The 24434-nt window shown below is 32.7% G+C and overlaps 2 protein-coding genes across 2 annotated transcripts; both read right to left on the bottom strand.

Moving 5' to 3' along the window:
• Positions 1 to 2018: 2018 nt before the first annotated feature.
• Positions 2019 to 5519, bottom strand: LOC140176292 (serine/threonine-protein phosphatase 7 long form homolog). Its single transcript, XM_072206239.1, has 4 exons — positions 5301 to 5519; positions 2720 to 3243; positions 2515 to 2602; positions 2019 to 2420 (listed from the first exon to the last, which is right to left on the bottom strand). Exons 1-4 carry the CDS (start codon positions 5517 to 5519, stop codon positions 2019 to 2021), a joined length of 1233 nt encoding a protein of 410 aa, XP_072062340.1.
• Positions 5520 to 17250: 11731 nt separating this feature from the next.
• LOC112724130 (uncharacterized) lies at positions 17251 to 17794 on the bottom strand. The gene has a single exon (XM_025775393.3). The coding sequence runs from the start codon at positions 17601 to 17603 to the stop codon at positions 17394 to 17396; it is 210 nt and encodes a 69-aa protein (XP_025631178.1). The 5' UTR covers positions 17604 to 17794; the 3' UTR covers positions 17251 to 17393.
• Between the last annotated feature and the right edge of the window lie 6640 nt (positions 17795 to 24434).

Here is a 24434-nt window from a genome sequence, read left to right as displayed (position 1 = left end):
TGGGAATGGGTGCACATGGTTGATTCGACTCAGTCTCCGGAAGCGCAAGGGCATTTGGGAGGTCAAACGGTACAATGGCCCTCACACTTGCCTGGCCACATCCATATCAAGTGATCACAGAAGTTTGGATCATTCTGTGATTTCGGCGTTCATTATGCCAATGGTTAGGGCTGACGCATCGGTTAGCATCAAGGTGCTCCTGAACGCCACGGCAGCGCATTTTGGTTTTAGGCCGACTTACAGGAGGGTTTGGATGGCGAAGCAGAAGGCCGTTGGCCTCATCTACGGTGACTGGGATGAGTCATACAGCGAGATACCTAGGTGGGTGTTGGGTGTCCAGCTGACGATGCCTGGTACTGTTGCGGTCCTCAGGACGAGCCCGGTTCTAGTTGGAGGACAGGTGGACGAGTCTCAAGCTTATTTCCACAGACTTTTCTGGACTTTCCCTCCGTGCATCGAGGCATTCCGGCATTGCAAGCCGCTAGTCAGCATTGACGGCACACATCTATATGGTAAGTATGGGGGAACGTTGCTCATTGCGATTGCACAGGACGGGAACTCCAACATTCTACCTGTCGCATTCGCACTAGTAGAGGGTGAGAATGCGGAGTCGTGGACATTCTTTCTCTCGCACCTTCGGCAGCACGTGACCCCGCAGCCCGGTCTGCTGGTTATATCGGATAGGCACAACGGCATCAAGTCTGCGCTTGAGGCCCCGGACGGAGGTTGGTTACCACCATCTGCGTACCGTGCATTCTGCATACGACACGTAGCGGCTAATTTCGCCCTTACCTTCAAGGGCAAAGACGCTAGGAGGGTTCTCGTGAATGCAGCGTACGCGAAGACTGAGGTTGAGTTTGATTACTGGTTTGATATACTGCGGTCTGAAGACCCGGCGATGTGTGAGTGGGCGAACCGTATTGATTACTCCTTGTGGACGCAGCATCGCGATGAGGGGAGGAGATTCGGTCACATGACGACGAATATCTCCGAGTGTGTGAACTCAATCCTCAAGGGTGTAAGTAATCTTCCTGTAGCATCCCTGGTGAAGGCAACATATGGTAGGCTGGCCAAACTCTTTGTTCGCAAGGGGCGAGAGGCTGAGGCCCAGATGGGCACCGGACAGCAGTTCAGTCAGCATTTGGTGAAGTGTATTGAGGCCAACTTGAAGACGGCCAGGTGCTTCACGGTGACGTTGTATGACCGTGATAACTCCGAGTTCACCGTAGCGGAGACCACCCCGACTGGTACTTTCTCATTGGGTACTTACCGAGTATCGCTTGCCTCCCGGACATGTGACTGTGGGTACTTTCAGGCGCTTCATTTCCCGTGTCAGCACGCACTTGCATGCTGTGCCTACGCACGTGTGAGCTGGAGCCCCTATGTTCATAGCGTCTATCAGATTAGCTCGGTGTTCAATGTCTATCGGATGGGATTCACACCTCCAATCCCGGAGGGCTTCTGGCCACCCTACGATGGGCCCACGGTGATTCCGGACCCAAACAGAAGGCGTGCGAGAGAGGGGAGGCCTAGATCCACAAGGATACGGACGAATATGGATGAGGCAGATCCAAACAGGCCAAAACGGTGTGGCCTTTGTCGCCAACCCGGACACACTAGACGTAGATGCCCACAGGTAGTAGGATCGTCTCAGACAGGGCGAAATTAGTTTCCATCATGTTATTGTTAGTGTTATTTACATTTAAGTTGTCTTGTTAGATGCATTGCTTGACCACGAATGTAAGTTGTTGAGATTAATGCATTGAACTTTGGTATTTGTGAGTAGTAATGAATATGTTGTCTTTCAGTAGAAGTTATGCTACAGGACTCGTTGATCCTCATTTTAATAACTAAACGAAATCATTATACCTTATCATGTTTCATTTAATACAAATAGTCAACGTCCCCGAACACAATTTACGAACAACATACATAAACAGAGCACTACATAACAAGAAAACTACACCTAATTATCATACATGACTGAAATAGAGGAAACAAAATACATGAAATGTGACTCATCTAAACAGATGCGAAACAAAATACAAGAACCTCTTCCCATGCTGACTCCACCACTGAAGGAACTGATGAGACGGTCCAGGGTCGGCAACAACGTCGAACCTCAATACACTGTCCTGACGAGCGTCCCAGTATGCATGCCACTTCGGCATGGAAGAGGGGAACCATCGATCGCCGCCTCTCCCGTCCTTGGACATCAGAAAGTCGATGTTCAAGGCGGGACGCGGAGGGGCCTGTACCCCTCCAAACTGAGGAAGAACACGATCTATCTGATGCCACTCTATGACAGCAAAGTAGATCAGCGCGGTCACAGAGCGCCACACCGCCATGTGCCGAGGCTCCAAAACCTCCGGGTGCAACACCTGAAGTACGTCGGGGCTACTGTACGGCATCCATATAAACTGCAGAACAAACCCACCCTTATCAGGGCAACTGTACGACCCAAGTGTAAAATATTTAACTAAAAGAGCATCAGTTATTAATTAGCATACTAACCTCCCTGGACTGTAACCGGTCTATCCTAAGCCTCCACGTCCGCACTCTCGGACCCTTCTCGCTACCGGAAGGGTTGTAACCTGCCCATCTGCACCATGCACATGAGTTACATATACTAATATCTGTGTTTACATTATGCAATAGAGTATTAACATACACGCAATTCTGTAAGTCATATTGAAAAAGAATAGGCCAAGTATAGTACCTCGACGCCAACGGCCAGCTGAACGTCTCATATCCTGCAGGCCTAAACTGAGGAAACCGCCAAAAGATCCAAGACTGCAGTAGCTGGAGCGGGCCCGCTAACTTCACAACATGTCTGTTTGCCACTCTGCACATGCACCGGTACAACCAGGCCAGTGCTGCCGAACCCCAGCTGTACGTACCCAGCTCCTCCAGCCTCGCTACATATGGAAGCCATCTAATGTGAATCCGGTTGCCAGACTTGTCCGCAAACAGCTGCGTGCCCAGCAACATCATGATGTACGCACGGACATATCGGCGAACAGTGTCATCATCTGCATCCTCAGGGCACTCACCAAAGGTCTCCTGAAACCAGCTGCAGTTCACTGCGTACTTCTGAACCTGACTGGGAGGAGGTATAACTCCTAGCAACTCCTGGAACCAGACCCAGGGTGGACGGCCGCCATCGATGTATATATGGAACTCTGACAGGCACCCGCTCACGTAACGGACATCGACTGGCAAACCCAGCTGGTATGCCACGTCCTGGAGTGTGATCGTGCACTCTCCGAACGGCATATGAAACGTGTGCGTCTCGGGACGCCATCTCTCCACGAATGCACTGACGAGCGCCTCGTCTAGCCGGAACCACCGGTCGTTCAGCCTTGCAAGATGGTATAGCCCTGCCATCTGCAAGTATGGAACGTATCTGTCATCAAGACGCATGCCCTGCTGCCGCCTCATGCTCCTAATGCATCGCTCGGGCTGCGCATGAAAAGAACCACATACTGAGATATATAACTACACAGGTTTTACAGTAAACCGGTTTACATTAACCATTTTGCTAAATTAAACAGCATAACATTACATGAAAGATAACTAACTGGAAAACAAACCCTAAACCACACAACTAAACCGCTAGCATATACCACAATTAACGAGATCCATTAACAAGAAACAAATTCAATAAACCGGCTTACTTAAACCACCTAGCATTAAACAACTACCCTAAACCACATAAAAAAACCGCTTGCAAAAACCGCTAACAAAAACCGCTAACATAAACCACCAACATAAACCACTACCAAAAACCACTGACTTAAACCACTAACAAAAACCACTACCCTAAACCACCACCCTAAACCACTAACATAAACCACTAACTTATACCGCTAGCTTAAACCACTATCATAAACCACCTACATAATCCCCTCACCTAAACCACCTACATAAACCACTAACATAAAGTACCGTCTAACCAAGATACAAAACCACTAAGGCACAACTAACGCTTGAATCAAAAATATTTCCGTACTAACCTCGTCGTTGATGACCCCGGCTATATGAGCGACTCCGTCCAACCGATATAACCGTGCCGGATCGTCCCCCATCAGCAGAGTAGTCCGTTCAGGTCTTCCTCGGAGAGAATCTGGGTCGTTTTCTCTGAGATTTTGTGGGGTAGGGGGAGGGATAATGGTTCGAATGAGGGTGATTCGAACTCCTTATATAGTCGAATCACACATAATTCGAACCAGCCTGGTTCGAATTATGAATGAGTTCACTAGGAGTAATTCGAACCGGCCTGGTTCGAATTACATGGAATCGAATACAAAGCATAATTCGAACCACCCTGGTTCGAATTATGTATGAGAGAAGTTCGAACCTCATTGGTTCGAATTATGTATGGGAGAAGTTCGAACCTTGGTGGTTCGAATTATTCAAAAACTTAGAACACTAAATCGAACCACATTGGTTCGAATTATGAAGGAGTGCAATTCGAACCAGCTTGGTTCGAATTATATTAAAATACACTTTGGCTCATTGCTGAAACGAAATTGGATTTGGCGCATTTTGGTTACAAGATTCTTGCTTTGGCTCAATATGGTTTTTTTGCCTTAATATTTAGTATAATTTTTAAAATTTACTTGTGATATTTTAAAAATTTATTTAAAGTGCTAATGAAGAAATTAAAAAATATATATAATTTTTTTTTATTTTTTATAAATAAATATTTTTATAATTAAAAATTAAATATAAAATAATTTATTTATAAATTAGTTTTATTTTAATATAAATTTTTATATTTTAATTTTTTTTAAATTAATTAAATTATTTATCAAAACTGACCTTAATCACTTGTACGAACAAAACAACTCATGTTTATATCTCATCCTAAACACATTCTAATTATGTTGTGTTGTCTATTATCCATCTGTTTAATGTTATTTTTCGAGATAAAAAATATTTTTAAAATATTTAAAACACAATAAAAATTGTCACAAAAAAAACACAATAAAAATTAGTGTAAATAATTAAAATATGAAAAAACATAATAATTAGAGTCAAAATAAATTCATCTATCATAGATGAAAATAACTCGTCAATAGTCGAAAAATTAAAAAACATTGAAAATAATGTGAGTATGAAACAAACAAAATAAGACCGATTAAATTTAAATTGGTAGTCAACAATAGGTGAGTCTGCAACAATATCATAAATATCAATTATACAATATGATTTGCCAACTATGGTAGAATTATCATATCATAGTACAAAAAAATATATTTATTCTCTTAATATCATATTCACATATCAGTAGTCACATATTTAAGAAATTCTAGTGCATTCAATATCGCAAGATCTAAAGCGCGCATAAAAGATGACTTCCCAAATGGATGTTGACTTATTAGGACATTTGCCACTTCTTCTACATCTGGCTCATTAATGCAATCAACATCGTCTCCATCTACGTTTAAATTATCTATTTCATAGTTGCCTTCAAAGTCATCTTTGCTTTTACTATTGTAGCCTTCCCAATTCATGTCTCCATTGGCTTCTTCAACACTATAAGTCAAGTGTTCGAACTCAACGTATAGCTCGATGACAAAGTCTTGTGGTTGACTTTCGTGATATATTCAAAATATTTCTTGCATCGTTGCTTCATCAGTGACATACTTCATCTCGAATTGTATGAATTCTCCAAATACTATCATGTACACAACATTAGTCACTATTTTTAATATCTGAGGATCTATCCTTTCACAAATTATACAGTTTAGTTCTTCAAATAATATGGTGAAAGGAACAATAATATCACATGGATTCTCACACATAAAATTTTAGAGAAAAACCCAAAATAGTCCCTGACAATTACCTCGAAAGGACAACGAGGCCCCTGTGCAAAAAAAAAAAAATCAATGTTGTTATTTTTGGCACAGGAGCTAATCAGTCCCAAAAAAAATATCAGGGCGGGATTGGGTGTTTTTTTTTTTTTTTGGTCCTCGTCCTTTCGAGATAATTGTCAAGAACCGGATGGAGTATTCACTCTAAATTTTACACCTTTAAATGTCTGAAATCAAATTTAGCCATTATAATACACTCTCAAACGAACTCTATCACCCATTTTTTTTTAATATTTTTTAAAAAAAATTAGATACAACAGCAACAAATTTGCCAGAATGAAAAAAACACAGAGACATAGTAAGAAGAAGAACAACAAGATGAGGAAGATGAATGCGAAGTCTGGCTAAGATCTTATTTGTAGCCGCTGCAATTCAAATTTTTTTTTTTCTGGACAAATTGCCTCCTTCATGTGTCAAGTAGTCTCCACCATACCTCAAGTCACCCCTATCATCTATCAATTCGCCCCTCTATTTTGTTCTATAAAAAAAAACTCCATATACCTGTTCAGTAATCACCCCCTTTTTCTAGCTTTTTTTGTCGTTTTTCGTTCCTCCACAAATCGCTGGCAGTAATTTCTGTCTCTGTTTAATATTCAAGTAAAACACGAATTCACATTATAATAAAAAATAACACTAAAGACACTCCAATATTTTAAAACAAAAAAAAGCCTCATTTTAGAGCTTTATCCAAAAAGTCCAAATGTCCAACCACAACTCTAAAAACATAATACTATCTTCCAAATCATGAGTTATGAAACTGATTATCTCAATTTGAACATTAGAAGGAAGTTGGTTGTAACATTTCAATTTTTTTTAATCATATTTATTATTTAATAATGAATTAAAATTATAATAAGTTAACATTTAAAATAAAAAATTGAAGATAATACACTTAAAAAACTAACATATATAATTTGAATTTTAAAAACATGAAACACTAATTTTACTAAATTCTTAATTGACAATAGACAACCATTCAATATATAGTTATAATTAATTTTATAATTATTGCATTTGAATAATCTTTGGTTATAAAAAAAAACGAGAAAATTGGTTTTATTCTTTGAGTTTAATATAAAATCAAATTTAAATTCAATTAGGTAGATAAATCTGTTATAAGTTCATTTAGAAGATCGCGCTAAAATTAACTCGCATAACATACTAACAGTATTTTGTAAATATTTAAAGTTATAATTATTCGATTGACTTAGTTCAAAGTTTATTTTAAAACTGGCTAAATCTTCTATATATTTGTATATAATAAGTACTTTTAAATTTCAAACCTAAAAAACTTAACAGAGCTTGCAAAGTAACGATCTAGATTGAAAATTTCACCTAAACACGAGTTAGATTTTTCTAACACAATCTGCACATATCTAAGAGTCATTTGAATCCTTCTTTTCTCGTTTTATTCCCCTTTTCTATACAAAAATGTTAGGTGACCGATCTCTTTTATCTTCTATTATTTCTACAAATTGTCATTCATATACTTTCTCCACCTTATTATAAGAAAAACTCGTCTTGCCTTACTTCCTTAAAATCTTCTAAATTCTTTGTCAAATTATTCATAAATTTCATTAATAGATTGTATGAGAAGATATCCTCTCTAAAATCTAACTATGGAGATTAGGAATATAGATATTTTCTTTCAATAATAAAGCCAACACGAACATAGATATTTGCATAAGATCTATATCTTCCGCAACCTCTATATTTATATTGAGTTTATCGAGTAAGACATTTCAGTCATCATAACTTATCATTTATTTGTTCTCCATATTATTTTTATTAGTGGTTTATGATTTATCGATTTCTAACCAAATCATAATCACTCTAAATCTTAATCTCATTCATGTACTTAGAAGAATAAAATCTATCCTTTAGCCAATGATTCATACTTACATTAAAATACACACGAAGTTTAGTCATGGAACAAGTCTCTCTTCATTAACAAATCGTGTTTATTTACATTGGAATATATATAGGATTTTCATGAATTTTACTGGAGTATCTTAAATGTTTTTGAATATAGATGTGCTAGCATTTCATGTCATGATATAAGGTCTCTTTATTACATATACAGTAAGCATTATAATAACTATCTTATGTATATTAAAGAACTGAAAAAATGATCCTTTCGTAAGAAATTAAAAGATGACCCCAAAGACAAGATAATCAAAGTGATTCTTCAATAAGAGAATGTGATCGACAAGCTTTTGGGATATATAAGAGAACCTTTGGTAAGAAAAGAGGACTCCAACAATTGTATATCCAGCCTATGTTTAATTCCCTCCAAAGTTAATGTAATGTTAAAAGAATGCTTAAAAATGTTAAAGTCAATCTTATACATTGCATAGAGTATGTGTCTAACAATAGATTGTTCTCTTTTCACTCGTCAAGAAAAACCAAGTCAATGTTCATGTGTTTGCATTCTGTATAATTTAACGCTATAAGAATTTAGTCATGAATCACATATGTCATAATATAAGTAAGTGAAAAGCATATAAAAGTCACACAACTCCGACTAATAAAAATTTTTGAAAATAATAATTGAACAACATTATATCAACGTTGTTTTTATTTTAAAACTCGAAGTGGTTGGGATGAATATAATGACATCATATAAATAAACTACTCGAAAAAACTTTTGTTTCACCCCTTTTTTCGTACCATCTTCAAGTACGACACAACATGAAACAACAATGCACTACTTGATTGAGTTAAAAGGACCAATATACTATAAAATAATTAGGAGCTACATATCAAGAACATAGACTCGGAAGGTCAAACACTTGCTCAATTTCATATTTAGAATGGAGGATAAACAATTACTTTAGTCATAATTATGCTCTACGTGTCTTATTGATCTTTATAGAGTAACTACAATTATAGTCATGATATTTGATTTTTTTTTTAATATATGAGTAAATTTTGTCATTATTTTTGTTTTTATAATTTAATATGTCCATCTTTCGTGTTAATATTACTAAATCCAGTTATATTTTTAAAAATAAAAATTAATTATTCATTACTTTTTCTTAAATTATTTTTTATAAAAAATTTATTTTAAAAATTTTATAAAAATTTGAGTATCAACCATTAATATAATTTAAATGAGGCTTAAGCCTAATTTAAAAAGATTAGGAAGAAATGATCACCTTTAATTTATTGTTATAGGATATGTTCCGGTTTGAAATTGGACTCCAAAGTGTAGTTTGTTAACAAGGAAAAGAGCATCACTAACGTCCTTTTCCTTTGCATTGCACCACGGGTTTTTCTTTGTTGAGCAGTATGCAGAATCTGTTTAAAAGACGCCTACCTACTGTCGTTCATTGACAAGCTCGTAGATAACACTTCTGGTTACAAAGTCTTAAGTTTTATGGACGCCTATTCAGGTTATAACCAGATACTAGAATAAAGCCGTCTTCATAACCAAACATGAGAATTTCTATTATAAAGTAATACCTTTCGGTCTTAAAAATACAGGTGCCACATATCAACGATTGATGGATAAAGTATTTCAGAATCGGATCGGCAAAAATTTAGAGGCATATGTCAATGATATGGTTGTTAAGTCGGCAATTAAAGAAACCCATATGTCTGACCTCAAGGAAGTCTTCACACAGCTAAGGAAATATAATATGCGTCTAAACCCCGAAAAAATGTGCCTTAAGAGTACAGGGAGGTAAGTTCATTGGATTCATGTTAATCCATAGGGGAATTGAAGCAAAACCCTCACAAGTGCAATGCAGTCATACAAATGAAGTCACCAACAACGATCAAGAAAGTCCAACAGTTAACCGGAAGATTGGCGGCCTTATTGCGATTTTTACCAACACTAACAACAAAATCATGCCATTTCTTTAACACTTTGCGAAAGTCTAATAACTTCACATAGTCAGATGAATGTGAGATAGCATTCACTGAGTTTAAGAAGATCTTGGCATCCCCACCAATATTGAAAAAACCAATACATGGTAAACCAATGTATCTATACCTTTCAATTTTTACTAATTCAATTTGATATGTACTTGTAATAGAAACAAACCGGGAACAGCATCCAGTATATTTCATTAGTAAAATACTACAAACGCGGAAACGCGGTACCTAACCATTGAAAAATTAGCTTATGCTCTTTTGATCACGGCAAGACGTCTCCGACACTATTTTCAGAGCTATGAGATAATAGTACGAACCAATCAACCGTTAAGGCAAATACTCGCCATACCAGATTTGGCGGAAAGGTTGACAAAGTGGTCTGTGGAGTTATCCGAATACGCTATAAGCTACCAAGCTCAGGGTTCCCTTAAATCCCAAGTGCTAGCCAATTTCATTGCAGAATTTACTACAACAGACATACCACTAAACAAAGCTTTCCAAGTTTAAGTTTCATAATTTTAAGATCGAAAACTGACTTGAGCATCGAAATTCTTTTTGCAAGTTTTTCACATTAGCTCGGACAAGAAAGGAACCCGTGGTACAACGCAAAGGAGAAGGACGTCAATGGTGCTCTTTCCCTTGTTGATGAACTACACCTCGGAATCTAGTTTCAGACCGAAACAAGATGTATTCTAACTACTCGAATGACAAAAATGGTGTACTTGCAGTGGAACTAAAAGATGAGTAGACACAAAGAAAAATTACGATTTAAAAAAAAAAAAGGCAATTATCGAGAACAGATTGAATTTTTTTTAAAAGAAAATAGATAGATAAAAGTGACTCTTTTAGAGTTGGTCTCGAACTTTGCTAAACTTGAATTGGTGCCAATATGATTATTGATTAGCATGATGATGATTCCCTTCATCGCCCTTCTTCTTCTTCAAGCAAAGGAATTTCATCTGTTGAATTCAATGCAAGAAGAGAAGCATTGAGAAATTGAAATAATTGATGATGATGATGATGATCTCAAAGTCAGACAAGCTTGTATTTTTTGGTAATAATAATTTATGTGAGGAGGGTTACTGTTCTTCATGACATGGATTTCACACAGTCAAAATTTTGAAATAGTCTTTGCTATTTTTAGAACCTAAATTGAAAGCAACTAGCTATACATATCACTACTAAATAATTAAAAAGCAAACAAGCTAGAGACCTAAACACACAAAACTTTTCTGAATATGCCAAGGCATTCTAGTTGCCAATATCATCAGCTTTCTCTGTTAAACCAACATAGCCACTTGTGGGTCAACATGGCTGCTATTAACAACAACACAACCAATTCACTTTTCTTCCTAACCTTTGCTCATTAATATTTTTAAATGAGAGGTGGAAAATGACTTTGAAAGCTACATTTGAAATAATTAATTTAGGTTGGTCGAGTGGTTAGCTCACTCGTCTATTTAAATAAATATCGGAGATTCAAATCTCATCTTATGCATACAGCAACTCATTAACCAGCGACAGATCTTTAAATAGAATTCAAATCCACGACGGATTAGTTCTCGAATAGAAAGATACCGTGAGCAATAAAAAAAAAAACTACATATGAAAGATGCACTCATCCTTTTTCTTCGCGTATATTATACATACCATATACCGAATATTTAATTTAAGAAAAAATCCAACACAAATACACCAGCAGCAGCTAGTGCTCGATCATTGATATTACCTAAATAAAGAGAGAGATTTTCAACGTTTAGAATGTGATTAAAGTTAAATAATGTCATAGTTTTCATTAAGTTGGCACCTAATGAAATTATTATTAATTAATAACCTTCTCAAGCGTATATAATTAATCACATGTGGATATAATTATACACTACTGCTTTTAGTTATTGTCTCATGACAGAAATATACGAAGAGATAAAAGGGTAATGTTAGGTAGACAAAAAAAACAGCTAGAATTTGCTTTATTTAGCATTAATTAATTGTCACAACAATTAATGAATACTAAATAAGGCAAGTTATGGCTATTTTTGGCTGATTTTCTTTGGTTACTAAACATTTTCGAAAAGGAAATTGTGTTTATGTTGTTATTTTTAACATGAGTAATACTAGAAAATCAATATTATAATAAAGGAGTCACTCAGATAAAGACGCTTAAAACGTCTTTTTTTAAAGATATTTTTTAGTAATTAAAATTCAATACATATAATCGATTAAATTATGTTATTTTTGTCAAAATTAGATCAGATAAATTGATTTGGCCAAAAAATCGGTAAACCAAATCTTGAACCGGTCTAAATTAATATTTTTTAATAAAAATAACTACAATAATTCTATTATAGAAAATGACTAAAATATTTTTATTATATATATATATATTTTAAAAAAATTTTGAGAACTCTAAATCCTAACCCTATGACGACACAGAGAGAAGAGAAGAGTTAAAATTTAGGATTCTCAAAATATATATATGTATGTATATATAATAATAATAAGAATAAGAGTATTTTAGTTATTTTTTATGATAGAGATATTATAGTCATTTTTATAAAAAAAAATATTAATTTAGATGGGTTTAAGGTGTAGTTCATCGATTTTTTGGCGAAATCAATTTATCTGATCTAATTTTAACAAAAATAACACAGTTTAATTAATTATATGTATTAAATTTTAATTATTAAAAAATATTTTTTTTAAAAAAGACGTTTTAAGCGTTTTTATTTGAGTGATTCCTTATAATAATAAGACCATATTATAGTAAGTTGCTAAACGAAATTATTATGAAGACCATCATGATACATGAGTTTAACTTTGAATTTTGGAATTTTTTTTTAAATTAAATTTTTTATATTTTTATTTTTAAGAGTTTTAAATTTTTGTATATTTAATGTTGGTTACAATATTAGTTATACACTGTCAAATTTTTTCTTTCTAACATTTAGATAAACAAAAAAAAAATTAGCCAGTTGCCAAATTTCACTTAAAAAACTATTTTGTGTTTTTATATTATATCCTTCTTCCTTAATTAGATTTTTCGAAGACTAATTAAAATGTTCTATATATAAAATGTTCTTAGTACCTACTTAGGGTATTATTACTCATATTATTTAATATAAAAATTTTATTTGTATACAAAAATTAATTATTATATATTTGTGTATAAATATATATATATTGTTTAACTTATTTTTAATATATATCATATACTAATGACTAATTTTAGTGACTAATCTTAATATACACTTAATATAATTATATTTAATACAAAGAAGTGAAAGAATCCCTGAACACATATAATTATAAAAAATATTAGAAGATCAGTACTTTTTATTAATATTAGTCAATATTTTATTAATACTTTATTTTTATAATATTAGAATTTAATATTTAAATTTTATATATTTAATAATTAAAAGTTAGAGTGTTAACTAAATATTAATCGAAAATAATAAAATTACTCAATGATAAACATTTAGAAAACCGTATATATAGCATATATTATTGAAATGGCATGTGGGTTTTAATGGAGGCAGGTTTGTGGAAGAGCAAGCAAGGTGATGAGGATTAAATCAATTCATGGTGGGGACTAGTCATCAGATTCTGAATGATGCATGCATGCATGCATGTCAGGCACCACCTCACAGTACTATATATTTTCCCAGTTTTTGCATGTGTCAGCCACTACTCATATCTGCAACCCTCAACTCTCTTCATCTAAAATCATCAACAATAATAATCCACCCACCCGTGATCAATAATTAACCAAGTACAATACAAGCTACCAAGTACATAATGTATAGGAAAAATTTTAAATGTACCCGGAATATTGGTATTCCAGTTATTTTAACCGTTGATTTTTAATTAATATATATTATATATATTTTTATAATTCAGATCAATAGTTAAAACAACTGGAACACTGATGTTCCAGGTACACTAGAAACTCTTCCGTATGTATATTTGTACATAGGGGTGGCAATATGTACTTTACTCGTGGGTATCCAACCCGACCCAACCTGATCAGGTAGGATTGTCAATCCGATCCACAACGGGTAGGATAGGATGCGAGTAGGATTCTCGTGCAGGTTGGGTAGGGTGCGAGTTGAGCCTCAACTCTACCCGACCAAGCCGCCTTTATATATGTTTATGTTATATACTTATATAAAAATATGTTTTAAATGGATGTTGAATCAAAGACTTCTCACTAAATGCAAAAGATCCTTAACTACTAAAAAAAAATCATTAATTGATAATTTAATATTTTTCTTTTAAATAAAAATCAATTATATTTTAAATTATCATCAAATTATATAATAATGTTGTATATTTTTTGTAACCCGCGGATAGAGTCAGGTACCCGCGAGTTAAGAGCGGATAGGGTTAGGATTAGGATATTCTCAACCCGCAGGTAGGATAAAATTGAGTTTATATAAAAATCTCAACCCACGAATAGAATTAGAGTTAAATCCAAACCCTACCCTACCCTACCTATTGCCACTCTTGTATACGTACATTCCACCAAAACTCCTAATTATGTACCTAGCTTAACACTCTTAACAACAAGAAAGTGCAAGGAATTATTATATATTTGCGCACAAACTAAATTAAAATTGTTATTAACGTTTTTAATTAATAACTTTAATATATTATGGATTGATAGAGAATAATCATTTTTAAATTACTTTTGTGTATAGGTCTTAGAGTGTATACAATTAATTAACATAAATGTAAAAAGAAGAATTTTAAATGTTTTTGGAACATTGTTTTTTTTTTTTTTTTTTTTACCAAAGATATGAGACTCGAACCCGCAACCTCTTAATTGAGTATGGAGAGACTATGTCATTTGAGTTATTATTCATTGGCTTTTTGGAACATTGTTATTGTAGTTATTTTAATAATTGATATTAGTTATAAAAAATATATGTATAATATATTAATTAAAATTAATTATTAAAATTAAATTTTTTTTAAAAAAATTAATGGAATGAAATGAAATGGAGAGAAGACAAAGCTGCATATCTGGCAACCAATAATCCATTTCCTGTTTGTCTTTTTCTGTGGTCCTCCACCCTCCTCAGTCCTCACTGCACTACTATAACTAAACAATGTCAGTTATAATAAAATAATATATATACACTGCACTACTATGTGTATATATATACATATATGGAGAGTTTTTTGGATCTATAATTTTTGTGCCTAAATTACTTAAAAATAGTAATAGAAAAAGATAAAATTCATTCTTTTATTTTTAAATTTTATATTTAAAATTTAGGCACCATAAAAAGCACCTAATTAATTATATACATTATTTGAAATTGATATAGTTAATGTAGTGATTGCTTCTTAGCTTTAATGTCTCAGCCACTATAAGCTAAACGTTATTTAATAATTAGTATGATTGTGACCCTCGCTAATAATGTAATGCGATAGTAATAATCTATCACTGGGAGGATTTCAGTGGTAAGAATATTGTTAACTAAAACTTGTCAATAATATAATCATCACTTGCCACCGTTAGATTTAGGAATGTTTATAGGGAGGGCAAAATCGAATTTGTCTTAATATAAATTCGATCTTAAATATATATCGAATCTATTTTCTAAATTTTAATATGATATTAAACCTGATGAAATTTAAATATTTTTGAACGACAATTATATCAGGTCAAAATTAGATAAAAACCAAATTTTTAAAATTTTAACGATAATTTATAAAAAAAAATTATTTATGATACACTTATTTATAAAGAATAAATTTATTATCGAAAAGTTGGTATCTATATTTGAACTTAAATTTTTCTATAAATTTTAATTTGATGTTTCTTTGATCTATTTTCTAATTCAACAAGTGTGATTAAAAATAGAACAATAAACTTATAATTAATACAACATAATATTGAAATTAATTTAAACCATATATATCTTTTTTAATTTCTTTAAGGTGCACATGGGTCGGGTAAAACCAAGCTCATCATAACCCGGACCCAACCCGAAATAATGACCGAGTTTTTTTTTATACCCTTATCCGATCATAGACCTGATAAAATCATACCAAATTAGGCCATAAATTGTTCGGGACCAGACCGAATTTTCGGGACGGATCGGACCATGTGCACCCTAGTTAGATTATTATAACTTTTTTTTTTTTACCAAAGATAGGAGACTCGAACCCGCAACCTCTTAATTGAGTATGAGGAGATTATGCTGTTTGAGCTATAACTCATTGGCTAGATTATTATAACTTTGATTATTAACTTTATATAAATTCTAATTCTACTACTAAACCAGACGAGTAACGCTACATGTACACTAAAATCAGTCACTAAAGTTCGCCACTAATATAAAATATATGTTAGAATAAAAATACACATTGAAAATAAATTAAACCACATATATATTTATACATAAATACATTGATGACTGATTTTAGTGGTTAATTTTTGTGTACAAATAGCATTTTTGAAACCATACATAACATTAGCAAGCATCATTTACGTGCGGAATTAAAATAGAGAAACTCTAGAGGATAACATTTTTATTAAAATCTGGCCAACACTTAATCAGCAAAAAAAAGAGAATAATTTTTTATTATTAAATATAATCTCACACTATTAAAAATATTAATAATAACTAATTAATGACTATAAATCACAAAATTTACTCACCTTAGCACTTTTTTTAAAAAATAATATACGAAGATTGAACAAATCTGTGTGTATGTATTTATTTACAAATTCAAAACTCCTACCTATCTATTTCTTATTCAAAAGGCTGGTTTGAGAATCATAAGAGACAGGATTCTCTAATATGCCAAATAAATCAGTAGTCGCTTTCATAAAGTATGAATTTTTTTGGAAAAAAATTAAAAACGAAAACGACATGATGGAAAGAGAAATAAAAAAAAAAAGAACAGAGCAAGAAGAAAATAAAACAAGAAAGAACAGAAAGGATGAAAATGAAAGACACTATGCATGATCTTCTAGTATTGTTTCTGTTAAACCATCATATCAGTCTATATTACACTATATCATCACATAATTTGTTAGAGTAATAATAAATATTTTTTAATAATTAATCATATTACATCTCCAATAATTTCATATAGTTAACACGTAGTTATTGACATATAAAAAATATATATATTGACAATATACTAACTAAAATTCTACTAGCAACCTAGACTTTATTTTTCTAATCCCTAGTCTCAAATTTAAATTATTAGTAGGTGTTGAAAAAAAATATAAATAAAAAATTGTCAGTACACAGAGACATTGCTTAGCGACAATTTTTTTTTTTAATCAGCGGCAGTTTTAAACCGCCGCAAAATCAAAGACTGGCGGTTTAGTAAAAAAAAAAAACATGTGTGTGCTGCTGAACAAGGTAGCTAGCTTTGATTTCAAAGCTAAACAAAACTGAAGAAAGACATAATAAAAGAAGAAATTAGGAAAGATAATAAACATGATGAAGCTTAGTACAAGAGGTGATAATAAAAAGAAAAAAATAGCATTTAATTTGATTAGTAGATAGTATTTACATTAAGAAGTTGAATGAGTTAATAATAAAAATAATGAGTAATAACGAAATAAAACATAGTCTTTTCATCTAAGAAATTTCGGATTCAAATAAACTAGTGATGATAGGAGAGTTGAAGACGGCGAGAGCAGAGGGTACAAAAGTACTTTCGCTTGATGTTGAAGCACATGGGCAAGAAGCAGAACTTCCACTGAGTCTCGACATCGGTGGCTTCAACCTTCCCGCCGCAGTAAGGGCATGAACCCGGTGCCTGCTGCTTCCCAAGCTCCCTCTCTTCTTCGTCGCACACATATACCACCCACATTTAATTAAGGACAATAATGGAAAACCGATGGATGATTAATTATATACCCCTCCCTTTTTTTATGGGTCTATTTTATGGCCACCACATGGCTCCCATTGTTGCTTTTATAATGTTCTTCATGCTATATGGTAGGTAGGTGGTGTAGTTATAAACTTATAATCATCATGTAAAATACAATTTCTCTTTTTCCACCTCAGGGTTTATGTGGGTCTAATTATATATATACTAAAATCAGTTATTAAAATTAAGTATTAATATAAAATATATATTAAAAATAAATTAAATAATTTATATATTTATGTATAAATATATAATAATTAATTTTTTATACACATAATAATTTTTTTTATTTTTTAATTTTAAAAATTTATATTTTAATTTATCAATTTTTGTTATTAGTGGTTTTATTTTTAGTTTAATAATTGTTTTTATATTCTAAATTTTTGAATAATTTTTTTTGTAAAGTTAAAATTAAAAAAATTATATTAATTTAAAAAATTTAATATAATTTTTTTATATTTATAATTTTATGTAATTTATATTTTTATTATTAATCTATATTTTTTTAGAATATATTTTTTAATTGGACTAAAAAAATAACTTTAAAAAAATATTTTTATCATTTCTATTCCAGTGCTGTTCAAGTTATAATTATATATATATATAAAACGTGGGTGAATTTTTAGAATATGTGGGTATCTATTCTATCTTTATCCATTTGGGACGAATAATCCTGCACTAGAACAGATTTTTAACTGGACGGATTCTTAGGTAGGGCAGGACAGGGTCGAATTTAGGTTAAATTCGTTTTTACTTGTTCCAGTATATAAAATATATAATATATGTAATATATATAAAATAATTAGTAAAATAATTAATAATATATTATATTTAAATTTTTATTTTAATTTATATTATGTATGAAATAATAGTTACATAAATTTTAAAATTTAATTTTATTGGTGAGATTTTAATAATTATAAAAACAGGTAGAAATGAAATGAATATCCATAGAAATAGATTAAAGTTTAACTTTTTACTATCTACGAATAAAAATGAAACAGATTCTATGTAAATTATTGTAAAGTGGAGCGAAATTAGGTAGTAAAAAATCCATCCTATTGACACCCCTATTAAACCGTTCTTGCATGAAACAGACAAAAGGCGGACTTCAGGAATAAAATACTTATATACTACTAATAATTTTAGGGTAAAGTATATTTTTTGTCTGTGAAGTTTGATAAAAGATTTAAAAATACCTCTAAGTTTTATTTTGTTTTAATTTTGTCCCAAAAGTTTTCGATTTGCATCAAATATACCCTTGACGGCTAATTTTTCAAAAAATTTAAGACCAATTCAACAATAATTTCATAAGAACAATCCTCAACACAAACAAATCAAGCATAATTTTCATGCATTATTGTTAAATTGGTCTTAAATTTTTTGAAAATTTAGCCGTCGAGGGTATATTTGATCGAAAACTTTTGGGACAAAATTGAAATAAAATAAAACTTAGGGGTTGCCAAACTTCAGGGACAAAAAGTATACTTTACCCATAGTTTTATTATTGTATCATAAAATATTATAATGTAATAATTCTCATCAATTTTCGGAGTTACACCTCATTAATGCATGATACGACTGGCATATGAAAAGAGAAAGAAAATCATTTTATGGCTACTTTCAGAAATACACTTAGCTTAGCTTGAAGAGAAGAGCCGTTACGTTGTATCGTTGATTTTGTAACGTAAAGTGAATCACAGAAAATTCAGCTATAATTAAAGGACAAGGTTTGAAAATGAATGCAAGTTCATGTACGTATATATGTGCGTGTTTCCTGTGAATTGAATTCTTTTTATTTTTGTGTTTGGACCATAATATAATCTGACTCAAAATCTCAATTTCTTGGCTGCCACTCTTTTTTTCAAACCAACGTCAACATTTCAAGCACTGTGGCGGCTAATTTATGATTGGCAGACTAAATAAAATCCTCCTTCTTCAATCCATGATTCTCACTTGGTTTAAAAGAAAGCAAAATATTAATTACCATTTGGTGAGCTTTTCTTTTATCCATGTTAACACCAAAAACTTAAATATCTCGATTTGCATGCTAGTTATTTAGTGTGCAATAATCAATCACTAAATTAATAGAAAACTATTATATATGCACACTTCGTGTCTATACTCTATAGTTAATTAGTATTAGAATTGGTGATATACCGAATGTGTTTAATTCAATTTTAAGAGTTGGTTAAAAAAATAACGGATATCTCACTCTCATAAATATTTTAAAATAAAAAAATTATTTAGTAAAAAGTAAGGTTCTAAAAATCGAATTGATCATCGAATCGCTCTAGTTATTGGTTTATTGGTTCAGAAGTTCAACCGATTCGACCGTAGTTGAACCGAAAAAACTGTTTTATAATAAAATAATAAATAAAATATAAATAAATAAAGTGGTGGTACTACATAGTGGTACTACATTTGTACCGGCCTTGTTGCCTTGTTGGTAATAAGATATACATGAACTTCAAATCTCTCTACATAGTGGTACTACATAGTTTTACATAATCATTTTGACTCTCATGCAATGAAATCCTGGACTAGGATGAGTTATTAATGAAGGTAAAATTGACACAAAGAAAGTGTGCTGTACCTTTGATTTCTTTGATCTACTTTGTTTTTATTTTCTTAATCGGATGATTGTCTTAAACCAATGGCCTGAACCCATGCTTGATGTGAAGTAAATAACTTCTTTCAAATGGACATAACCCTGGTAGTAATTTTAGTTAAAACTATGATCTACCTACCATACAGAATAACAAAAAAAAGCAATAACAAAATTGCTGACCAAAAATAAAAATACATATTAAGAACTGATTAATGAAAGTATGAAACCAAATACATGTTGATCCAACAAACTAAACCAAACAAAAAGGAGAAAAACTATGAAGAAAAAGATACAAACTAAACCAAACAAAAGGGAGAGAGAACAAACAATATATACACAAACACACACACATACTCTCTCTCTCTCCACACACACACACAAAATCAAAGAATCAACCAGCCATTTTATGCAGAACAGGAGAACATAAGGCCCTCAAGAGAAAAGAGATGGCCATTGGTGTACATGTTTAGTCTCAGAGACTGAGAGACAGAATAATATAAAATACTACCAGAATAATTCTAAGCAAAATTCATTATTCAATGTGTATATCCTGCAGTAAACCATTATACAACTAATGCGTATTAGAAGTGGGTGATACATATTCAACTATTAATTGTTTTCTTATTAATGTAAACTCTAAGAGTTCAAACTACAGGTCCCTCTATAGGTGAGCCATAAATACTTTGAAACTTGAAAGCAAAAGCTTTAGAATAAATTTAATTTTGGTGTGTTGCTCTTACTCTTCTGCAAACCTTTTTCTAGTTTGTTACCTTAGACATCTACCCTAAATTCTGCAATTCACCCTAAAATTCAAAGTGCAACTCAATAACCCTTCTTGTATTCCAATTTTACAAAAACTTCCAACAATTTTGAGATTTCACTTAAGAAAAAAGAGACTGAGAGACAAGAGAATATTTATGTGACAGTGTGACACTGTTGGTTGGGAAGTTTTGGCGAATGCAAAGTTACAGCAACAAACACTGCACAACAAACTGTGAAAAAAATTTATACTTAGGGTTAGTGGAAGACAGGGAAGAATGCAGAGCTGGCGGCGACAGGGACAATGGCTGGCAACAGGCAAGACAGTGGCTGAAGGGGTGGAAGGGTCGAACAGAGCTGGCGGTGGCGGGAAGACTTGCGCGACGGCAAGTGGAGCTGGCGGTGGCTGCGATTTCGACGGCTGACCGCGACGGAGGGTTGCTGCCCGAACAGAGCTGGCTGACGTTCGCTCCACGGAAGTTGCGACAGCGGCGGTGGCTGGACAGAAGTGGCACCGGAAGCTCGCGGTGGAGACTGGAGACGTGAAAACTGAGAGCGAGAAGTTAGAGTGGAGGGCTGGAGGCTCGAGAGGAGAGAGCCAGAGGAGTGAATGGGTGGGTGACTAATTGGGTAGGGTTCCTTTCAGCATGCAAACGCAAAACGCAGCGTTTTGGGCAAAATTTAGAAAACCAACCGGGTCACGGTTCGGTTCGACCGACCAATTCTTCGACCGGTTCGACGGTTCAATTCCGGTTCTTGAATTTAGCGATTTTGCCTTCTGTCCGAACCGTATTTGCTAACGATTTTCGGTTCGATCAGTTCGACCGGTCGGTTCGAACCGGTTTTCAGAACATTGGTAAAAAGTGAGAGATTAGTTAAATGGGAAAAAAAAATTCTTGAGACTTTTAATTAAAAAAAAAATATTGAAAAGATTAAATGTACCTTTCATAAACACATTAGTCAAATAATCCTGCGTCCAACCAAGTTGGGTTGGTCTAGTGGTTAGCTCACTAGTCCGCTTAAGCAAGTGTCGGGGGTTCGAATCCCGCCTTGTGCATGCAGCAACCCATTGGCCAGCGGCAAACCCTTAAATGGAGCTCAGTACCGCGACGGATTAGTCCTTGACCTGCCGGGTTGGGGGATACCGTGGGAAACAAAAAAAAAAAATAATCCTGCGTCCACGAGAATCTCCAAACTCTAAAGTGGAATTATCCTCACATATAAATAGCTATGCGTTGTATGCATGCATGCATGAATACAAATAAGTAAATAAAATTCAGAGGTTGTTGTTTAATTTGGAAATTTGTTTAAGAGGCTAAAGGGAAAATGTTGCACCTAACTTGATGGGCAGCAAATATAATATTAAATGTTGATAGGCGATGCAGATCAACAATGTTTGATGCTAACAGCCCCATTATTTATTTATATTTATCAGAGAAAGAAAATTAAAGAAGTCTTGATTGGCAAGTCATTACTAATAGCTACAGCAACCAATATATATATATATATATATAGGTTGTGTGGCACACCCTTGCATTGTTACTTATTAAGACCAAGGTTGGGGGATGCCTAAGACCAAAATAAATAATGGATAACAAAAGATGACTATATCAATATATATATATATATAGAGTAATGTTAGATAAATTTTTTGTAAAAGAAAAATTATTTATCTTAAATTTTAAATCATAAATCTTTATATTAATTTTTAAATTTAAATATTAAAATTAATTAATATTAATAAATTAAAGTTAATTTTCTGTAATTTTTCTTACTTATGAGATCAAAATAACAAGATTGTACTCTAAATCCTAATGCAAAAGATTTATTAATAAGCACTTTTTCTCCGCTAGCAACTTTCAATAATTATATCATATAAGTATTTTGTCATATTAAAAAAATATTTAACTCGATCAATAATAACCTATTATCTTAGACGTTTTATAGATATAAGCATTTGGTTTGATGATAGAGTATTTATATTAATTAGCTTGCATATTGTTATCTATAATTCTACACTATATATAATAGAAATACAAAAAGGACTAGGGTCTAATTTTCTTTTTTTTTTCAAATACTTTTTTGTTAATATGATTCATAAAAAAATGTTATTTTTAAGATTTGAATCCAAGACTTTTTGTTAAATTATAAAGTACTTACTATCTCAACTAAATCAATCTTTATTATTTTTATACATATTTAATAAATAAAAAAAAATAATCAATAGACATCCTAGTACCTATTAATATACTAGTAATGATAATGTTATAAATTATTCCTTAACTTAAGTATTCTTTTAAATATATATTTATTATATCTTAATACAACTATGTTAGGTATATAATAAAGGAAAACTTTTAACTATATCGGTACACCGGTGTTTCAGTAATTTTTAACTGTTGATCTTAATTATATATTATATATATACTTTTTATAATTAAGATCAACGATTAAAAATCACTGAAACACCGGTATACCAGTATAGGGGTGCACAAGACCCGGTCCGACCCGAAGACCCGGAACGGACTCGATGACTTCGGGGCTAATTTAGCCTGGCTTCGTTATGGTCCGGTCAGACCCGAGATTTTAATAGATGGCCCCGGTTATTTATTAAATCGGGTTTGGGCCAAGTTTCGAATCACCCGACCCCGGCCCATTTGACCCGTGTAGTTGTTTGCTACTTAATATTTTATTGTTATTGGTTGGTATGACACTATAAATTATTATTATTATGTTAATCTTGTGTTGGTTGTTAACTTTATTTTAATTGTCTTTTGAACTTTGAATGTTTAATGTGTAATTGATATAATTATTATTATGCGAATGTTGCATTGTTATGGAATAATTATTTTTCAAAATTTAGAGGTTCAAAAGATGTAGAATCTAATTTTTGGTGATGTCGTGATAAAGTTGATCAAGACCCGGGCTTCACCCGGTCTAAATCCGGCTTAAGTGTAGTCCGAAAGTAACACGATTTCATCGGGTCTAGGGTCGAGTAAGGATCTTATAAATAGACCCGATCATTATTTAGGGTCGGGTTCGGATCACGGCGAACCCGGCTTCACCCGGCCCCATGTACACCCCTATACTAGTACATTTAAAAATTTTCCTATAATAAAATCAGCTATTAAAACACAAATACTAAGACATAATACAAAATACACATTTAAATTTTAGTTTAATATTATATATATATATATATTTTAAAATGATCAACTAACCGGCCCAAAATACATGCCCGGGCCGGAAAGAATAACATGTGGAATTGGGTTGTAAGCCCGTAACAATTCGGAGTTTGGTTACGTTTTTATTGTTTTGGAATTGGGCTTCGTTAATGGTCCATTATCCTCAAGACCAAAAAAAAAATGGTCCATTATCCTCCGTGTCTTGTAGTTGACATT

The sequence above is a fragment of the Arachis hypogaea genome, chromosome 11 (genome assembly GCF_003086295.3).
Source record: "Arachis hypogaea cultivar Tifrunner chromosome 11, arahy.Tifrunner.gnm2.J5K5, whole genome shotgun sequence".
NCBI classification, from domain to species: Eukaryota; Viridiplantae; Streptophyta; class Magnoliopsida; order Fabales; family Fabaceae; genus Arachis; species Arachis hypogaea.
This window is presented reverse-complemented; position numbering and strand designations above follow the sequence as displayed.

Excerpts from the sequence above, each read along its gene's own strand:
- LOC140176292 (XM_072206239.1), bottom strand. The coding sequence starts at position 5,519 with ATGAATTGGGAAGGCTACAATAGTAAAAGCAAAGATGACTTTGAAGGC. Across the intron at positions 3,244-5,300 it reads CACTAGAATTTCTTAAATAT|GACGTGGCATACCAGCTGGG; the intron begins GTGACTACTGAT and ends ATCACACTCCAG. Across the intron at positions 2,421-2,514 it reads ACCGGTTACAGTCCAGGGAG|TTTATATGGATGCCGTACAG; the intron begins GTTAGTATGCTA and ends TTTGTTCTGCAG.
- LOC112724130 (XM_025775393.3), bottom strand. The coding sequence starts at position 17,603 with ATGTGGGTGGTATATGTGTGCGACGAAGAAGAGAGGGAGCTTGGGAAG.